This window comes from Pecten maximus, chromosome 4 (assembly GCF_902652985.1).
Source record: "Pecten maximus chromosome 4, xPecMax1.1, whole genome shotgun sequence".
In the NCBI taxonomy this organism is placed as follows: Eukaryota; Metazoa; Mollusca; class Bivalvia; order Pectinida; family Pectinidae; genus Pecten; species Pecten maximus.
In genome coordinates, this window is record NC_047018.1 from 49,635,628 (window position 1) to 49,656,393 (window position 20,766).

The 20,766-nt window shown below is 36.3% G+C and overlaps 2 protein-coding genes across 2 annotated transcripts in view; one reads left to right on the plus strand and one right to left on the minus strand.

The window, feature by feature from the left end:
• LOC117326350 (chloride channel CLIC-like protein 1) overlaps window positions 1-3,212 on the plus strand; it is a 19,278-nt gene extending 16,066 nt beyond the window's left edge. The window contains exon 8 of the mRNA XM_033883059.1: window positions 105-3,212. Coding sequence (XP_033738950.1) covers window positions 105-599 — 495 coding nt within the window. The 3' untranslated portion in view covers window positions 600-3,212. The remainder of the gene's footprint in view (window positions 1-104) is intronic.
• LOC117326349 (leucine-rich repeat-containing protein 40-like) lies at window positions 3,174-19,780 on the minus strand. The gene is made up of 14 exons (XM_033883058.1): window positions 19,586-19,780; window positions 18,224-18,405; window positions 17,500-17,573; window positions 16,407-16,536; window positions 15,628-15,751; window positions 15,050-15,192; window positions 13,619-13,791; window positions 11,852-11,942; window positions 11,010-11,182; window positions 9,557-9,664; window positions 8,067-8,177; window positions 7,448-7,525; window positions 6,755-6,940; window positions 3,174-5,957 (listed from the first exon to the last, which is right to left on the minus strand). Exons 1-14 carry the CDS (start codon window positions 19,734-19,736, stop codon window positions 5,855-5,857), a joined length of 1,827 nt encoding a protein of 608 aa, XP_033738949.1. The 5' UTR covers window positions 19,737-19,780; the 3' UTR covers window positions 3,174-5,854.
• Between the last annotated feature and the right edge of the window lie 986 nt (window positions 19,781-20,766).

Sequence of the window (20,766 nt, forward strand, 5' to 3'; positions counted from 1 at the left end):
CTTGTCTATGTTGTTCAGGGAGGTCCCCACCATGCAGCTACAACAAGGAGACAAATTGAAAAATAATATTTAACCCTGAAGTTAACACCTCTTTTGTGTTTCAGATGAAGGCTATACAGGACGCCCTGGTAAGTCAGGAAGAGAAAGTTATGGAGAGGATTATGCACATGGAGAAAGTCCAGATGGCTTCTATAGAGTATGGGGCGTCACTACAGCAGCAAGGTGCTGGTGATAATCGCCCTCCTACCCTACCCAAGAGAGCCAATCCCGCGGCACACCCTCAGATGTCCATCGAGGCATCCGACCGCGATATGGAGAAAAGTTTATCATCAACATCTTCAGGTGGCAGCATTGTGGATCATTGTCCAAACATTGAAAATACAGAACTCAAATCTCCAATTCCCTGTTCCGAGGTTGCAGATTCAGAAAACTGGACACAAATTACAACTGATGATATAATAAAGGACGAGGGGGTAGGGGCTAACACCAGCTCAGCATTACCAGGGACTGGTGAGCCGGTAGTGGCTGGTCCTACGCAACCAACCAATGAGGTTGTGACACTAAGACCTGCAGGAATCCAAACTTCTGATGCCGCTTAATTGATTATCTCCCCTTGTCTATTTCCATCAGTATTTATTGATTATCTCCCTTGAAGATTTTGGGAATGAAAATGTCCATTTTCATGTGTATTGTTTGATAGTGAAAGTCGTATGTGTAAGATAATGACTGAAAACAAATCAATTGATGAAGTTGAGATTGATGACTAACACTCACACTTGATTAAACTAGAATGATTTTGCTAATCATTTCAGTTCATGTCCCATATACGATCATTATTATTATTTTTTTTCATTAACCTTAATTTTCAACAAATTTTGTTGACTTTTCATATGCGAGTTGGACTTGGCATCTAGTTACTTTGTCTATTTTAAGCTTCCTTTAAAACTGAAAATCCACTAATAATAACATATACTTTAGAATATCAAATTACAGTACGGGTAAAGGGATACAACTTATTCTTGGATGGTATTTCTTTGAATAATACAATTCACAGTCTGACTCGTAGCTTGCATTTATTTAACGCATTATATATAATCATGCAAGATAAGGAAATTTATTGAAACATTTTCCTGTATGAATCCTGTGGTACATGAGATGTTGAGAGGTGTACAGGTTTATACAGAATCCCTGATATGGTGGGTTCCATTCCTGAAACCAGGCACTGGATCGATCGTACAGCTAATGGTGAGGAGGCCTCTGTGTAATCAGCCGTAATGGGTGAACTGTGTCACAGCAAACGATGGGCTCAGCTCAGGATCTGGCTCGCCCTAGGATATGACATGCCTGTGCGAAACTAATTCCAAAATGTCACAACTGACTGACTATTGCTGTGGTTTTCAGAATTTCTACTCTAAACATGGTAAGTGCATACTGGAAATGTTAAACTGGTAACAATATGGAAGAAAATTCCCAAGCTGTGCATGTTAAGTTACCCATTTCGTTACTCATACCCTGTATGGGTGTATGTTCATTTCCAAACAAACCCAAGCTCAGCTGGGTTACGCAAACCCTTGTGCATTTCAAACAATATAACCATTGTACTTATGTATTTGTCAGTTGTTGGTGGAAATACTAACAAACTTTTATATAATTGATTTATTTTGTAAAAAAAAACAGCAATTCTTCAGTCTTTATAAGCCCATTATCAAGTATGGTATATGTAAACATATATTTTGTAAAACATTAATTTATTCCTTTACAGATTTTGAACAAAGTCTGTTCAAGTTTTGTTTGTTAGATATGATAGTGTTATCTTACTAGTAAAACTGGAGTGACTCGTCTTGACTCTTGTGTGACAGTAAAACTGGACAGACTCAGCTTGTGTGTCAGTAAAACTGGGGAGACTCGGCTTGTGTGTCAGTAAAACTGGACAGACTCGGCTTGTGTGTCAGTAAAACTGGAGAGACTCGGCTTGTGTGTCAGTAAAACTAGAGAGACTCGGCTTGTGTGTCAGTAAAACTGGACAGACTCGGCTTGTGTGTCAGTAAAACTAGAGAGACTCGGCTTGTGTGTCAGTAAAACTAGAGAGACTCGGCTTGTGTGTCAGTAAAACTAGAGAGACTCGGCTTGTGTGTCAGTAAAACTGGACAGACTCGGCTTGTGTGTCAGTAAAACTAGAGAGACTCGGCTTGTGTGTCAGTAAAACTAGAGAGACTCGGCTTGTGTGTCAGTAAAACTGGACAGACTCGACTTGTGTGACAGTAAAACTAGAGAGACTCTGCTTGTGTGTCAGTAAAACTAGAGAGACTCGGCTTGTGTGTCAGTAAAACTGGACAGACTCGACTTGTGACAGTAAAACTGGACAGATTTGCTTGTGTGTCAGTAAAACTGGACAGACTCAGCTTGTGTGTCAGTAAAACTGGAGAGATTTGCTTGTGTGTCAGTAAAACTAGAGAGACTCGGCTTGTGACAGTAAAACTGGACAGACTCGGCTTGTGTGACAGTAATATTGAAGAGACTTGCTTTAATTATTTGTGTGCCAGTTAAACTGGGGAGATTCGCTTTTTGTGTTGGTAAAGCTGTGTACATATTCGCTGAAACTGGGGAAACTTGATTGTGTGTCAGTAAAACTGTGGATAGGCTCGCTTTTTTGTGACAGTTAAACTTGATAGAGTCGCTTTGTGTGTCGGTAAAACTGGCGATTGACTCACTGGTGTGTCAGCAATATTGGCGATAGACTCGTCTCGTGTCAGTAAATCTGTGGATAGACTCGTTTTGTGTGTCAGTAAAACTGGGGAGACTTGCTTGTGTGTCCACAAAACTCGCTTTACATGTCAGTAAATCTGTTAAGTCACTTTGTATGTCAGTAACACTGGCGATAGACTCTTGTGTGTGTGTCAGTAAAACTGGCGATACTTGCTTTGTGTGTTGGTTTAACATGGAAGACTCTTTGTTTTGTGAGTGAAATGAGAGAGACTGAATTTTGTGTTGGTGAAACAGGCGATCTTTTTTGTCAGCGAGACTTGTTTTGTGTGTCAGTATAACTGATCAAAATTACAAACAACATTGTAGTTGTGTTTATTTCTGTATTATGTATATGTGACTTACTGTATAAATAAAAGGTGTTTATCAGATCAATGCAAATATTGTATTCATACAGAAAACAACGACTCTTTAAGCTTATAACTGTTTAATAATAAAGATCTATTGAATCAGATATATTATTTGTTTATCAAAATATCACATGTGTACACATTCATTACTGATTTGAAAATTATATCACATTCTTCCAAATGAACACTTCAAAAACTCACAGAAGAAATATTAAAATTATAATATTCTTCATTAGAAACACAAACTACACTTCTCTGGTTTCTTTCTCTTTAGAACCTTCAATTAAAGTGTAAATGCTTTTCTCTGGTTTCTTTCTCTTTAGAACCTTCAATTTAAGTGTTAATGCTTTAAACCTTGACACGGACACAACGTTCACAAAAACTGAATCCAAATTATTTATAATTAACAAAATCACACATCATTCCAAAAAGCTACAAGCACATAAATCAAAACAAAACAACCATTAAATCAAGTTTTCAAGAAAAAAAGTGAATTGTTTTTCATGTGAACACACTGGCGTAAATATAAAATGTGTTATTACAGAAAATCCACACTATCATGGTGCAAAGAGATAACTGTCACACAGTACTGAAAGACAGTTCTCACATACTTCACAGGGTTATCCGGCGGTTGCTAGGGAAAAGATAAATCGATCTTACACAGGGTGGGTAAAGACCGCCAGCACGCTCTATATGACGCCGCTCACAATAGCGCAACGTCGTCAGTTTATGTTGAGTAACCAAGTCGTAAATGATGTCATAAATTTTGACGCACATTCCAAGGAGCATTGAAGATGGCGCGATGAAAAACTTTCATAAAAACTTACGTTTGGTTGCAAGTATGTGAGAAAAATTATCAATCATGGGTCAGTTCCGCGAACAAGGATATCTCGACCCTCGTGTAAGAGTTTGGCTGGCCAGCACTTGGCAAGCCTCGTGCTGACTGGCCAAACTCTTACACTCGGGTTGAGATATCCCTGTCCACGGAACAGACCCCTGTTAGATTCTATTATTCTACAGATAGATATAAACGTACAATGAAACCAGACTTTACCTATACAATTGTACAGTCATTGTGTGGAATATGACAGTCTATCAGTGAAGTCAGAGTCAGCAATGATGGTAAAGCTGGTGGATAAGGCGGGAACTTTTATTGGCCTTTTAAAAATCTCATATGTGCCGACTAACATCAAACTTCTGCCAAAGTGCATGTAGGTCAGATGTTGGGAGTATGCCGGTAAAGTCAGGTTTCGTGTAATAGCTCGCCAACACGATAACGTAGGACTGAACAATGTAAGTTAGCAGATATCATACACTCAAGAAATTATATCGCCAGAACTTGTATGTTTACAAAATCATTGACCTGTACAAGAAATTCAAAACAAATGTAAGTACATATATATTTAAAACATTAAGTAACAGTTGATTGAGGTGGTGTCTTAAACATAAACTCATTAATAAACCTATTTAAGTTGGCACATTGCATAGTTATATTTTATTAATGTTCAGTAAAACCCTGTAAATTCAAATGTCTCAAATGCCATCAGAAAAATATTCAAACAAATGACTGATGATGCTGCATTTTGTATTAAGTTAGTCAGAAACCACCAAATTTCGTCGACAATGAAATATTTAAGACCAGATTTGCTTCACTATAAATCGTGTGAATCAGGAATAACATGTTTTTCATGACTCCTAAAATTCTGTTGTAAGCGTAGCTGACTATATATTGACTAGTGAAATTAACAAGTGTATTCAATGACTGTTAAGCTCATTGGCAGCATCCATCTTGATGAAAAGTTAATGCATCTGATACAGGAACATCAGATAGTTTTGTAAACTTTATATAAATTCTAAAAGTAATCGCAACAAACTAAGCTTTGATGAAGTATTACAAACAAAATTTGTGAAAATTCAGAAAAAAATTCCAAATGTTTCTAACACTCAATTCTTATTTATCATAGCTACATACCTATAATGATTGTATTGACCAAATGAGAAGGGTGTGGTATAGAACTTGGAAGACTTTTTAAAACTTTAGAGTGAGTTCTGATGAAATTTTTTTTTTAAAGTTCAAAACATGGTCAATTTGAAAAAAAAAAGATCAAAATATTTCCCTATTATTTTACAATAATATCGCTCCCTGACCTCTAGTGAATGTAAACCCCAAATTGAATTGTTTGTTTGTTTGCTTGGTTGGTTTATCGCCCCATGAACAGACAAGGTCATTCTGAGGCAGGGCCTCCTTGTAGTAGTTGGTGACTACTTCAATGAAGAACATACCAGAGGCATGTCGTATGCCATCAAGAGGAATAAGGCTAAAGTGTCTTGCCCTTTGGATACAGCCACGACAACACTGCTTATTTCTCAGCTTCCGGAGAAACACGCAAACAGAAATGGGTAGGGAGCGTTGAACAACATCAACTTGGAAGGCTGTAGGTTGTATACTTAAGGACTTAGAAGCTTTCCAAAAACTTACTCCAAAAACTGATGACAATTGTAACTATAGTAACTTGTCTGTCTCAGATAAAAAAAAAAGCATCATGGAAACCTAAGTATTGACATAGTGTGTCTTTACAAGACTGTATTGGACTCCATATCATTCAATGAAAATGGCATGAAAAAGTTTTGGTAATTACTAAGTTCAATTCATTTCTTTCCTCCAGAAGCGTTTTATAAAATACGGAACTCCTCAGAAAATGCAGTATCTTGAGAAATCTTGATCATAACCGCCAAGTTTATTAAACTATTTTATTACGAAGGTATTCCAACAGTGCTAATGTTCCCTTAGCCAGTACCGCTGGTCGTGGGTTTCTGAAAGGATTCCCGGCAATTTGCAAACTCCTGCAACAGGAAACGAATGTGTGAGTAAAAATACAGATACACTCCCCCTCTTTACCTTTATATTTCTGTAGTTTATTCCCCCAAAGAACCTTTTTTGGTAGTGGAAACAAAATTTGTTTAATTTAATATCTTACCATCGACAAGATAAACACATACCGGTATACCTCTGAATGTTAATGATATTTTTTCCTATATTATGAAATGCTTGGGAGAATACTGCGCTGTGGCTTGGAACAGACATCGTAAAAGAAATTATTGTGTTTTGTTACATTTTCAATTTTGTATCGGATGCTGATTGGTCAGTATCCGAGCCAATGTAATTCCATTTTACAAATTGCACTCACAGTGATTAAGTATCGTATTGCACGCTTGTCTGATTTGTTCGACACATGTCAACTAAGTTTCGCAAGAATGTGACATGATGTTTTATTAAAGATGCAGTATTTATGAAGCTGTAGTGATAATATGGAATAAGATGCTATTTAAACAGCATAGAAACACACATTGAGTATTCTGTGATCTGGTTTATACCGAAATGTAATAAAATAGTTATGGTACATGTATTTATTTCGATTGATAAGATGATTTATGGAGCAAAGATGACCAATATCGCCCAAGGCCGGATATTGTATAAGAACACAATATTATTAAATGTGAATGAAATATTTCATTAGAAATGAAATATTATTGTGTTGGGAGTGCAATTTCAAAAGCATATTATCATTAAAGACAATTTTCTTCATTTTCTATTCTGTTGGTTCACAGCCATCATAGTAATGAAACATTGGTGTACTTACTTGAGCTGAGTACAATTTCCAAGTTCGGGAGGAACTTGTGATACATTATTGTTCTGTAGGTCCAGAGTTCCTATCTTGGGTAATGAGCACACACCAGCCGCATCTATTGTGTCCACCTTACAGTTGTCCATGAACAATATCTCGAGTTTCTTCAGCTCAAATAACACTGGAGGAATTCGAGTAAACCTGAAATAGATTAACATCAATACCTAGCACCCATACAGGGAAAAATTTAAAACAAGTCATTTCAGAGGAAAAAAATTAACTGGTTATCTCCCTTAGATAGCAAAAAGTGGGGCCTGTTTGTTTATGGTGACAAACCGATTTGTCTGTTTTTAAATGTAATATTTCAGGAATATATATCTCGACAGACCTGTAGATATTTATGTAGGCCTTGAAAGTCTTTGTCAAAGCTCATCTGAAAACAACAAATTATCACCAGGTCCCTCCTTAATTCATAAATGAACAAATCTGGTCCAACCGTTTGGATCGTGATAAACGAAAAACGGCCATGGTCTCCTGTGTTGCAGGAGCAGGAAATTAAAACAGTGGACATTATATAAACCAAGCAAGCAAATAAAGGCCGTTAATTATCTAACTATCGTGATTTGTCGATTTTCATATAGTTATCCTGCTGTTATAAATGTCAGAGTTTAGTATACACCGACTCCATTATACTGGGGTATAACTAACCTGTTACAGGACAGGAAAATATCTCTCATGTTCTCCAGGGATTCCATATCGGAAGGCAGCTCTGACAAAGAGTTGTTCCTGTGGTACAGAAGGATATACAAATATAATATATTTATGATTAAGTAATGAAACATCCCTCAAATAATATACACTGATATTCACTAATATACACTGATATTCACTAAAATACACTGATATTCATTAATATACACCGATATTCACTAATATACACTGATATTCATTAATATACACCGATATTCACTAATATAACTGATATTCACTAATATACACTGATATACAATAATATACAAATGATACACTAATATTCACTAATATACACAAACATTCACTAGTATACACTGATATTCAATAATACACTGATATTCAATAATATACACTGATATTCAATAATATTCAATAATATTCAATCATATTCACTTGTATTCACTGATGTTCACTAATATACACAGATATTCTCTAATATACACTGATATTCAATAATATTCACTAATATACACTGATATTCACTAATTTTTCAGTTGAATACAAGTTATGTACATATTAATATGCACAAATATATAATTTGAATATAACTCCAAATTGAGAACATCATGCTTACCGGAGATCCAGAGAAACTAGGTTCATGAAAAGGCTGATGTCTGGGTGGAGTGTGCTAAAGCGATTGAAACCCAGATTGAGCACTTTCAGGGTGTCCTGTAGCAGCATGAGACTGTGAGAAACAGAATATCTGACTAGTCAACACAAATATCAAACACAGCATGAGACAGGGAGAAATAGAATATCTGATTATATTTATAATTAGTCAACACAAATATCAACCACAGCATGAGACAGGGAGAAATAGAATATCTGACTAGTCAACACAAATATCAAACACAGCATGAGACTGGGAGAAATAGAATATCTGACTAGTCAACACAAATATCAAACATAGCATGATACTGGTAGAAATAGAATATCTGACTAGTAAACACAAATATCAAACACACCATGAGACTGGGAGAAATAGAATATCTGACTAGTAAACACAAATATCAAACAGCATGGGACAGGGAGAAATAGAATATCTGACTAGTCAACATAAATATCAAACAGCATGAGACTGGGAGAAACAGAATATCCGACTAGTGAACACAAATATCAAACAATAGTATTTGGCAGTGTAGGTGATGGTGCAGTTCATTAAATTAACTAAGTTAATAGAGCATAATTGCAGCATGGTACAGTTGGTATCTAAAATGGCAAAGTTAATACAGCATGGTTGCAGCATGGTACTGTACATATCCTGTCTAAAATGACAAAGTTATTGCAGCATGGCTGCAGCATGATACAATTCATATGATAAATTTACTAAGTCCACACAGCATGATTGCAGCATGATATAATTTGATATCCAAACTGGCAAAGTTATTGCAGCATGGTTGCAGCATGATACAGTGCATATGATAAATTAACTAGGTCGACACAGCATGTTTGCAGCATGATAGAGTTCAGATATTCAATTACCTCAATTTTTAAAGCATGGTTGCAGTACATGCTGTACAGAAGCATGGTACCATGCTGCTATGCAGCACATGCTGCAATCATGCTGTGAAACTAGCAGCATGATGCCAGCATAAAAGCAGCATGATTGCAGCATATGCTGCATTGCAGTCCATGCTGCAAATTGATAAGGGTGACAGACAACAAGAGTACAACAGTATATTACAGGACAATTCATTACCCCTTACTCCACAGCAAAGTTAGGCAGCTGTATGCTATACATATATGTATATAGATACTGATTTATGTTTGGGGTTACTATCGAATTTTGAAAACAATTAGGCCATTTAATTATCAGATTAAATACTTATCATTATCATGAGGGTGAATTATATTTAACCCAAATTTTAAGAGGTGGGAATACATTAAATCACGCTTATCATAATATTCTGCTTTACAGAGAAAAATATAACTGGGATGTACATTTAATTTTAATGTAATTACATGCAAGATCATAACCACCTTGCCTTATCTGCAAATGTTTACTCAGCCATGAATCAGTAATTTGTTATAACCCAGATAAATCGCCCGTCAACCGATACTCACTTGTCCGGTAACTCAGAGAACTTGTTTTTACTAATGTCGACTGTCATGACTCCGGATTTCTCGGCTACAGCCCAGACATCTAGTGGCACTTCTATAGCCTGCTTGCCACTGGAAAATTAAAACAGAAAATCTAAATTGAAGATGGATAAAATCCTTGTCAACCTTAACACACAACTCCTTAGACACTGCTTTCTATTGTAGCTGCCCCATGGTCAGTCTAGATCTGTATTGTCTATTTATAGATTTTTCTGTGTTATATTTAGTCCAGTGGCTGGACTGCTCTCATAGAATCTGTCAGTCATGTGATCAAGATTGGCTTTTCTCTCACCCTGGACAGGGATATCCGCTGTTTTACCGGGGTGAGATTTTCTTTTCGCACCCTAGGGAAAGACAAGTTACACATGCTCTTTTCACGTTCTCAACGATTGCATTTCGTCACGCCAACAATATAATCACGTCACAGCAACCGTACAATGACGTCACATCAACAATTCAATCACGTCACGTCAACATTTCCTTGCAATGCTTAATTTAACGTCAATATTTGATACATAAGAAACACATGCGAAACACTCTGCAAGTCTCATGTTTGGCAACTTAAGAATTGGTTTGGTTTGGTTTATTTTGTTTAACATCCTATTAACAGCTAAGGTCATTTAAGGAGGCTGCAGTATGTTCGTGTTACGTCTCCTTGTGATAGGCCAGAACTTTTGCCGATTTACAGTGCTACCTCACTGAAGCATACTGCCGAAGACACCCAGCAGGACACCCAGAATCTTCCCCTCGGGTTGAAATTCCCCTGTCTCACCCCCAAGGGGATGAAAGATTCTATCATTGTTTTACCTAGAGGTGAGAAAGAATACAACGACATCATAATGACAATTACAATTCAAATTTATGGCATGCAGACAATTCAATCAGGTCATGTCGACAATGCCTCGGTATGATGCCTATATTACAAGTCTAAGATTGTCAACAGCGGAAGAGAAAAAGTATCATTTGCTAGCCAGGGAGAGAAATTTATGCAACCCTCAAGATTCTTAAGCTGCCATATTTCAGGCTAGTCTAGGCTTTTTTCAACCTCAGAATCTTCCCCCTCAGGTTGAGATTCTTCTGACTTAACACAGTGGGGTCAAAGTCATACATTTATAGACATCAGATGATTTTGTGCTCAAGGTCATATATTTATAGGTATCAGACAGGTTTGTGCTCAAGGTCGTGTATTTATAGGTATCAGACAGGTTTGTGCTCAAGGTCGTGTATTTATAGACATCAAACAAGTTTGTGCTCAAAGTCATCTATTTATAGGTATCAGACAGGTTTGTGGTCCAGGTCATGTCTTCATAGATATTAGACTTATCATAGATGAAATCTTTATTTTGAGACCAGATAATAAAGTCCCATCTCTTAAAGACAGGAACCACATCACCTGTGGACCAGCCATATTTTTTACCTGTAATCCAGTAATTTGGAGGTGTGCATGTCGTGGGCACTGACCCCTTCACCTGAACCCCCAACAATTCCTGACTGTCCCTCCGTCGACTCCAGCCCCTGGGAGCTGATTGGCGGTGGTTTAGGTTCGTCTATACGACTCTGTAGATACTTCTTCAGCTCCATTGTTCCTCTCTACAAAATAATGTGTAACATCTTCTGTAAATTTTCTTGGAGATGTCCTCATTCCAAAGAAAAAAAATATATCAAAACATTTAAGCTATGGAATTTCAGTGAAATGTTTTTCTAGAGTATTCCAAATATAGACATCAATTGGCGGTAACGGGAAACTGACAAAATCTAAGGTCATTGGACAACAGCTAGACTCTGATATCCAAGTAGAGGACCAGGCAATCTAAAATCGGGTGAAGGATCAAGGTGTGTGTTTCTGCCCTACTCGGGGATGGTTTGATGTTTCTCAATGAAGCTAAGATCATGGAACATGCCGTGCTGATTTGGTTGTGTCCTTGGGGGGAGACACTTTACCCCAAATTGCTCTGGATAGCTGATTTTTGTTTTCCATATTTTTCAGTGAGGCAGCCACCAGCTACTACAAGGAGACCTTGTCTCAAAACGACCCTGGCTGTTCACGGGGTGATAAACCAAGCAAATAAGGTCATAGGATGACACTTCAGGTTATAAATAACTGCTAAGGATCTTTTACAACTCAGAACTATCCTTGAAATGACTATCTATCAAGATGAAATACTAAATTGAAGTTTTAGTTCAAATAAATCAATAGACAAATAAATCCGTAATCAAGCTGGCTAAAAGAGTGTGCTATCAATTGAACACTTTCCTTACCATAATGATATCTCGTCTGATTGACTTCATCGGGTTTCCATCCAGGACAATGGATTTCAATGAAACAATTAATCCCAAGGTAAAAGGAAGCCTGCAAAATGATTCACAATTTAAAATCAATCTCAATTTAAACAAAATTGAAAATCTAACATTTTTAGACTGATAACATATTTCTTCTAATACACGTAAAATTAATTTAACCAAAAATAAGACATACCGGTAAACATTGATCCACATGATGATATGTTATGGCTTTATAAACCCAGAAATATTGATATTGATTAGATTCTTTCTTTACATAACAAAAGTCACATTGGGCCTGTATAGCTCACCTGCTACTTCTGTAACTTTGAAGTTGATCTAGATTATAAATGTGGATGCTAAGCTGAATATCACTTTATTCCACTATGAGATTAGATCAAGTATAACATGATCCTGGGCCTCATGGTTATTGAGAAGACATTTGAAAATTTTAAAACATTTGACCGCAGCTGTAGCCCTGAAAGATCCAGGTTGTTTGAACTTGGTTGTCCTTCATCCAAGCATGCTACTGGCCCAATATAATGACCCTTGGACTCTCGATTAGTCAGAAGGAATCATTAAATATTTTAACATATTCGACCTTTGTGACCTTAAAAGTAGATCAAGGTTGTTCATTGAATCAAACTTGGTATTCCCTTATCCAAGCATGTTAATGGCCTAATATCAGGACACTAAGCCTCTTGGCTATTGAGAAAAGTTGTTTAAATATTTTCACCCTGATGACCTTGAAAATAGTTCAAGGTTTTTCATTTGAACAAACTTGGTACAAGTAGCCCATCAATCCAGCATGCTACCAGCCGAATGCCATGACCATTAAGAAGTCTTTTGATTATTTAATTACTTAACTCTTTACGTACTCATTCAATTTTGCAGTCGCTACCAGAAATAAATGCTGGGTAGGTCCTTTGTGTATTGGAGCATATGGCTATCACATCAAACGTCGATAAAACAATCTTTGGTTGCTGTGCGATGCTTAATATCAAATGAAGTTTATTGTATGAAACAAGTAGAAACTCTTTTACCGAATATTTCCTTGGAAATACGGCGAAATCACCAGGCAGAATCACAGAAATACACCTGTTGATCGGCAAATGTGTCACATGTGTGTAAGTAATCATGCAGTCAAAACATCATTTTTGTTGTTGTGTAAGCATTTAACGTATTTCTAATTTATCTTGATGATAAACGTTACTCAATTACATATATTTTATCGTTTTAATAGCTTTATTGTGTTTTACTCGTCAACAATCACACAAAAAACAAAAATAAATTTGAAGCCATCATTTTATGTAAACAACTTGGCATGAACTGCTGAATTCTTTGAATTAGACAATCTTTCCAAATGAATATGCTTCTGGTACGTAAAATAATTCATCAATAAAATGCTTAAAATACTTATCAATTCTTAAAAACCTATTTTCCGTGTCAATTCCTACGTATGACTATGCTGAACCAGCAAGTAGTATCAATGTCTTACAAGTTGTTTTCTGAGATTTGAGTCGTCACAAAGGAACAAAAGCATGTTTACTGTGATAAGTGTAATTGTCATGAAGGAAACAGGAGCACTTTTTTGTGACGTATGTAGTCATCATGAGTACGGAAAGAGTTAATGGGAAAATAGATGACAGATGCACATCATGGTATATAAGCTCACGTGCTCCTCGACAGGCCTAGGTGAGCTAACACGAAATGCTGACGTTGATGAGATTTATATTGTTTACATACCCAGGAAGGTCGTTATTGGTCAGATCGAGCCTCTCCAGTCCCTCTAGAAGGGTGATGGAGTCCGGAAGGACAGCCAGTTGGTTGTCACGGAGATCCAACACTGTAACAGACTTGAGACACTCCAGGTGGTCCGTTGTAATCTGTTGGATACGGTTGTTCCCCAGATGTAGTTCCTAAAGAGAGAGGAAAATATATGCATTTAAAGATAAGTTTCTTTGTGTCTGAATTAATATATTTTTATGATGTACCCAACAGAGTTGAAAGAACAACACTCAACACAACAAAAACTTCTTTTTTTTTATTCTTATTTTTCTTCTCAAATGCTTCCTCTCTTGTTTAAATAAAACAATTTTTTTCAAAGATTGTTTTTAGGGGGGAGGGGGCTTAGTTGTGGACATTTCCCCTGTTCAAAGATTATTTGGCAAAGTGGTGGTGGGTGGGGTGGGGGGGGGGGGGGGGGGGGCTTATTTGTGGGAGGGGGCTTATTTGTGGTAAAATACAGTAGTCGTAGTGGATTTTTTTTTTTTTTTTGTGAATTTAAAAAATTCAGGGACTCAGTCTCTAATTTATAACAATAACCATCTTCTAATATTATATACATTTTAACAGTTCTTGATTCTTAGTATCATGCTTTGATAGTTATTGTGAAAATGTTATGTATTCAGAATCTCGAATGAACATTTCTACCTCTTACATCAAAGTTGTTATGTATCTGTTCTGAGACAGAACTAGAAATATTTATTGCATTTTTGGCAGTGAAACATAAAAAAAATTATGGTTCAAAACTAAGCGATATAGAGCAAAATTTATGGCAGTGAAAATATCGCCCTTGACAGAACTACCTTTTTTTGGCAATGTAAAAACGAAAGATTTATCTCCCTTTAGACTCCTGAAAAATATAAAGTTTCCAATCCACTACACAAAATACAACTGTTATTCATCAAAAAACAAAGAATATCCTCTATATTCGTATGGAGATTAAATCAATAATCGTAATCAGGACAACATGTAGTATTTACAGACAGAATCATAAATACAAATTTAATAGGTCTATGAACAGATATACTGAAATAATAATGCTTCGTCTGCAAAAATATTGAAGTAGAACTTCAGAGGATCAGCGGTAGATTACATTCAGGATTAACGGTAGATTACATTCAGGATTAACGGTAGATTACCTTTAGGATTAACGATAGATTACCTTCAGGATTAATGGTAGATTACCTTCAGGATTAATGGTAGATTACCTTCAGGATTAACGATAGATTACCTTCAGGATTAACGGTAGATTACCTCCAGGATTAACGGTAGATTACCTTCAGGATTAACGATAGATTACCTTCAGGATTAACGATAGATTACCTTCAGGATTAAAGGAAGATTGCCTTCAGGATTAACGGTAGATTACCTCCAGGATTAACGGTAGATTACCTTCAGCTTACTGCACTGACTGAGTAAGGGTATGTCAGCCAGGTGGTTGTGTCGTACATACAGCTGTTCTAGGTAAAGTAGCTGTCCCATTTCATCTGGTAGCTCCCCCAGCTGATTGTGTGTCAGGTCAAAGTACCGCAGTCCTGCAGGAAGTGACATCACAGTTTATGGGTTTAATAGTTACCGACTATATCCCGTAATAAGCCCAGAAAACCAACATAAACTTTGACACGGAGTCTGAGATTAGCATTTTCCTTAGATTGAAATGAAATATGGGTGGACTTATTATCAGGCATGGGCTTACTCTGGGATAAATATGGTAGCAACACAGTGTCTGGAGGTAATTAAATGACTTTTTAACAATGCATTCTAAAAAATGTGATAAAGAAACGTCTTAATCACATGATTCCATAATAATATATTTCACTTCAGACTAATAGCAGAATTGCAGATCACACCGAATATTGAACCAATTTCTGGTGAAAGTCTGAATTTTGTAAATAAAGAATAATTCTTACCCAACACTGAACCAATTTCTGGTGAAAGTCTGTATTTTGTAAATAACGAACATTTCTTACCAAACATTGAACCAATTTCTGGTGGAATCCTCTGTATTTTGTTATTAGACGCATTAAGCTTGCTGAGTCGGGACAAATGGCCTATCCTCCGAGGTAGGGACTGTAACTGGTTGTTTGACACTTCCTTGAAAAGAATAATTTTTAACATGCCACTTACAGTAACAAAGTATCCAAACCTTTGATTAAAATGTCTTTCCACTTCAGCCATCACTAACATATATATACAGTTATTCTCTAAAGGCATTTTAGCTAACAGTTGTTTCCGTACTTTTAATGTAAATGTTTTCAAAAACACCATCAAAAAGTGTCTATCACATACTGGTTATTAAACAAGATTTCCTACTAATCAAAAGAATTTTTTTCTAATTGGTGTACATGATTGCTTTGAAGTCTTGTGAACTACAGGTTGTCGTCAATTACTACATCAATAATTTATCGCCTGAATATACATCTATATTACATCTAGAAAATACTCTACTGGTTCATACATGTATATATATTCTTTCTTGTTCTTAGTTTTTCATTTCTTTTTTTGTTCGTATTTTTTTTATAAAAACAGAGAACCAGCTGGGATGTTTGAATTTCAATTTTCACCAATGAACCAATGAATTTGACCAAATATACATGCCTGTCAATAAATCATCTGGCATTTACCTTGATCCACAGTTACAATAAATCATCTACCTAGATCTAGAGTTACCTCCCTTCACATGCCAAATATTTTTCTAACAGTATTTAGTCTATTAAATATTAACTTAGAAAAGTTCTGTTAACCTTACCAGATCTTCTAGGTTGTTGAGGTTCCCGATTCGTTCGTCTATCCTTGTTATCTGATTGTGAGCGATGAGAAGAGTTCTCAAAGCCACCGCCTCCGTGACACATTCCGGCAATTCGTACAGCTTGTTTCGGCTACATAACAGAACAATTCAAATTAATATCATCAGGCTACACAAAAGAAAACTTCAAAAATAGCATTACTATAGGAAATATTACTGTTCCTTTACCAGTAACTATGAAAGATAAATCCTTTTTGCTTTTTAACTTTTGAAAATGTCAATATTTGAACATCACAAAAAAAAATTAATAGCTTGTATGTATGTGAGTACAAATAGAAAACTATATAATTTGTTGATGAAAATAAACTTGTAGGATAAGTATATAAAAGTCACATAAAATTCTTCAGAAAAAATCAATATTGGACAATTTTCAATGAAACTAAGGAAGCAAGTGGCTCTTTTTGTGTGTGTAATGTACATTTAAGTTTTCCTGGCCGAGAGCCAGATATGAAACAGACGCCACTTCAATATTCAGTAAAAATTGATTCTTCTACAACTGCTAAAGCATCCTCGATATCCAGGTGTCACGATTACATGCTCTCTCTTCAGCCCATGTGATCGTAGCCCCTGGAGTATCGAGGGTCCTGCTATAGGAGTTCACTGTAATCTTAGGTACACTTACTCATCGTCACCAAATTATATTAATTGTCAAAACTGAATTTAACCAGAGTTACAGAACTACAGAATGATATCTAATGTTTAATGGTATTTATCCCAAGTGAACCAATTTCTGGTGGAAGTCTATGTATTTTGTAATTGAAGAATGATTCTTACCTCTGACCCTAACACCATGTCCTACACCTGACATGGTGTCAGGGTCAGAGGAAACTCAGGCTAATTGGTATTATTTTAAGATTTCTCCTGATTTCGCTCTCAACTATTAACAACTTTCAGAATATCCTATATATCATAAATGACTCTGAACAGATGTATACATAACAATAATAGTTAACATTGTTAGTAATCCCCCATCTAAACTTGCTAGGAATTCCTTACTCTAAAATGTACAATTAAAAATAGTACTTCCACCTCTTACCTTATATCTAGCTTCTGAAGATTTTTCAAACCTCCAAGTGCCTTTGGGAGGCACTCTAATCGATTATCATGCAACTGTAAATTGATAAAAAAAAGAAACATCACTAGTGTATCAGAGAGCAACACCTTAGACTCTGACTCAAAACTACAATAGGACATTGTTTTCTTTGTTTGTTTTGCTGGGTTTTTCGCCCCCTGAACAGCCATGGTCATTTTGAGGTGGGGTCGTAGTTGGTGACTACCACACCGTACAACATATGGAAGACCCGTTGCAGAGAAATTTAGGTAAAGTGTCCTACCCTAGGAAGCTACCCTGACAGTGCCCTTTTCTCCTCTTTGCAAGAAACACAAACTGACACAAGTAGGGAGTGTTGGTAAATAAAGCATAGAAACTAAATTCATATCTGTAGACATTGTTTATATATATACAACATACAAGGTATATAAATATCTGTAAGATAAAATATCAATTATGGCAAACTATTACAGCATTTCATCTAAGAAAAATTGTTTATGATTTCCTACTTATTTCTGAAATTGAGAAAATTTTAACATTCAATCATTCAAAATTTTCCTTAATAGATGCGTCATTTTTCCATCAAATTTTTATTATGGAAAAAACTTTAAAGTAGCCTAACAGCAGGAAAACAGAATATAAAGATCAGTTTGTTCTGAATTTGACAACATGAATCAGACGTAGGTAAGAAAAGAGGACGAGTACTCACATCTAGAACAGTCAGAGCTCCAAAGTTACCCAGGTTTTCAGAAAGTGAAGTGAGCCAATTAGAAGCTAGAATTAGTTTTGTCAACTCAGCCGAGTCCCACCATCTGTCCTCTGAATTGTCTAGAGACACATCTTTACTTTCCTCTGGTACATCTGTGTAGAGGTTCCATACCGCATCAGGGACTAAGGGGGCAAACAGCATAATAATAATTCTTCATAAATCCACTGCTGGGGATACTTTAAAAGTTTATCCAAAAATAGAAAATTATATTGAACCAACGTAACATTTCATTTTACCAAATTAATGCCCATATGGCAGTTTCCCATTCAAATCTCAGATCAATTGGTTCCGGTGAATTATTTGAAGTGTTGTCAACCCACATTTTTTTTATCCGACTTCCTAACATCAGCCATATCATGATGTTAGATTCACCAGCTATATTGACTATTACCCAGACCAATGGTCAGCTTTTACTCCACAATGGGACATTTGAAATAAACTCTTTTAAACCTTTTAAACTTCAAAATGGGCCAAGCTAATCCATTTGAACCTTTTACTCCTTTGTGTGCTTAAAAACAGGGAGCCCAACATGGAGATTCATCCAATTTATTGGAGAGCATTGTTGGCATGATTTGGCTATAGGGTAGCTGTCATCAGTTTTTCTGATGACAGCTACTCTATAGCCGAACCTGTGTTGTGATTGTCTTCAATTACAAAGATTGGGTGAAGGAAAAAGTAGAGTAAAAGTGGAGAGTGTATATATTTGTGGGTCACCAATCTGACCAGTTGAGATAGGATTTGTTTCAAACAAAATATCCCTTGGAATTGTTGTCACCTACAGTCAGAATGACTTTCATTTAGAATTTTAGAGTTGTTACTCTCCTAAAAAGAATGTAAATCCTGTTGTCTTCCAGACAATTGTTGATTGAAATTTAGTATGTAATGTTATCAAATAGGAGCTGTGATTATATTTGGACTTTTCAGCTTCAAAAGCAGCATGCAAAATGTGAACTCAGGCTGATGTTGGCCTACTTGGGCATTGACAAATCTGATTAAACTGTGGTATTTAGGGGTGACTGGTCGTTTCGCGCTAAATCCTGTTCGACCTTATTTTTCCTTTTTTTTCGTCAGGTGGTATATATTTTTGTACAAATTATTAAACAAATAATTAAACAACCCAAACTTACATTTCTTTTTAATGTTTGTTTTAATAACGATTCACTGATCACGATACAACGTCAGAGACCTGTGCTAAAACATATATGACTGCTAGCTTAAGGAAATCAATTTTCTTTCCCGAGTTTTCGCTATAGGATGGACACGCTCTCATTCATTACTCATTGGTATATTTAGAAAGTTCACCTGCAGTAAAGCTCCGACCGGACAGATTCAACTGTCCACTTTTCCTTGCTTGTTTAAGGATTGTAGGGTGGATAGTAGTTCCGTTTTTCGTGTCGGGTTTTCCAAATCCCGGGTTCAACTGTGGCCTTCCGCGTCGTCCCCTTGATGCCATGGTAAAACAACCATTTAATTGTAAATGTGGTGATTGACAGTATCCAGCGCAAAAGTTGAAAACACCGGAAGTAGGTATATAGATTCTAATTACAGACCGGCAGAACATCCCAAGTCCGGAAAACCAATGACAAGCAAATGGGCTAGACCACATGGACTTGAGAATTATTCACAGTCTACGTATATTCGTCATTTTTACCGAATTTAAATCTAGCTTCCCAAAACGTCTCAAAATGTGCTGCATACACTAGGGAAGGTCCAAATATACGTAGACTGTAACAAATTCTCAAGTCCCTGCGGGCTAGACTACACAGGTATTCGAGAAAATAAATTAAAAACCAAACTACAATGTATGATCAAATTATACATAATATTTAGAATGGATAATTAGATATGTAAATGGCATATTACATGTTTTTGTTTAGAAGCACATAATAGGTTGATGCGGTTTGGAATAAAATATTTAAAAAAAGTTGGCTTTAATTTCCCAGCAGTTTATGCGTATTGAAACAAATACACATATCAAATTATAGAATGACTAAGGCGTTAAGGGTCTCGGGGCGATACACCCAGACCTTGATCAACAATTGCGAAAATAAGTTCAGTCAATCTTGTTGGCTCGGATAGAAGCGCGTGATGAGTTTCAAAGTAATAAAGAACTTAACTGTGGGAGGAAACCGAGGAAAACGGAGAAACCGGGGTAATCTCCGGGGCAAACGGAGAAAACCCACGTGGTCTGGCAGGTGACCCATACATTATCACGTCCGATCGGGGAATCGAACCCCGGCCGCCTAGGTGAAAGGCAAGTATGTTACCACTGTGACATCCCACGAAGTGGTATTTGTTGATGCATGTGGAGAGTTCTTGTTAATACTATAAAGATAGTTTTATAGGTCTCTGAATCAAACAATCAGAAAACTCGATACATGAATATACAAAGGAATGATAACTTTTCTCTGGACTGAAGTTTTCAAGACAAGTTCGAGGAATTCAAATTCAATGAAAATGTACAAGACGGAATATACTACTCC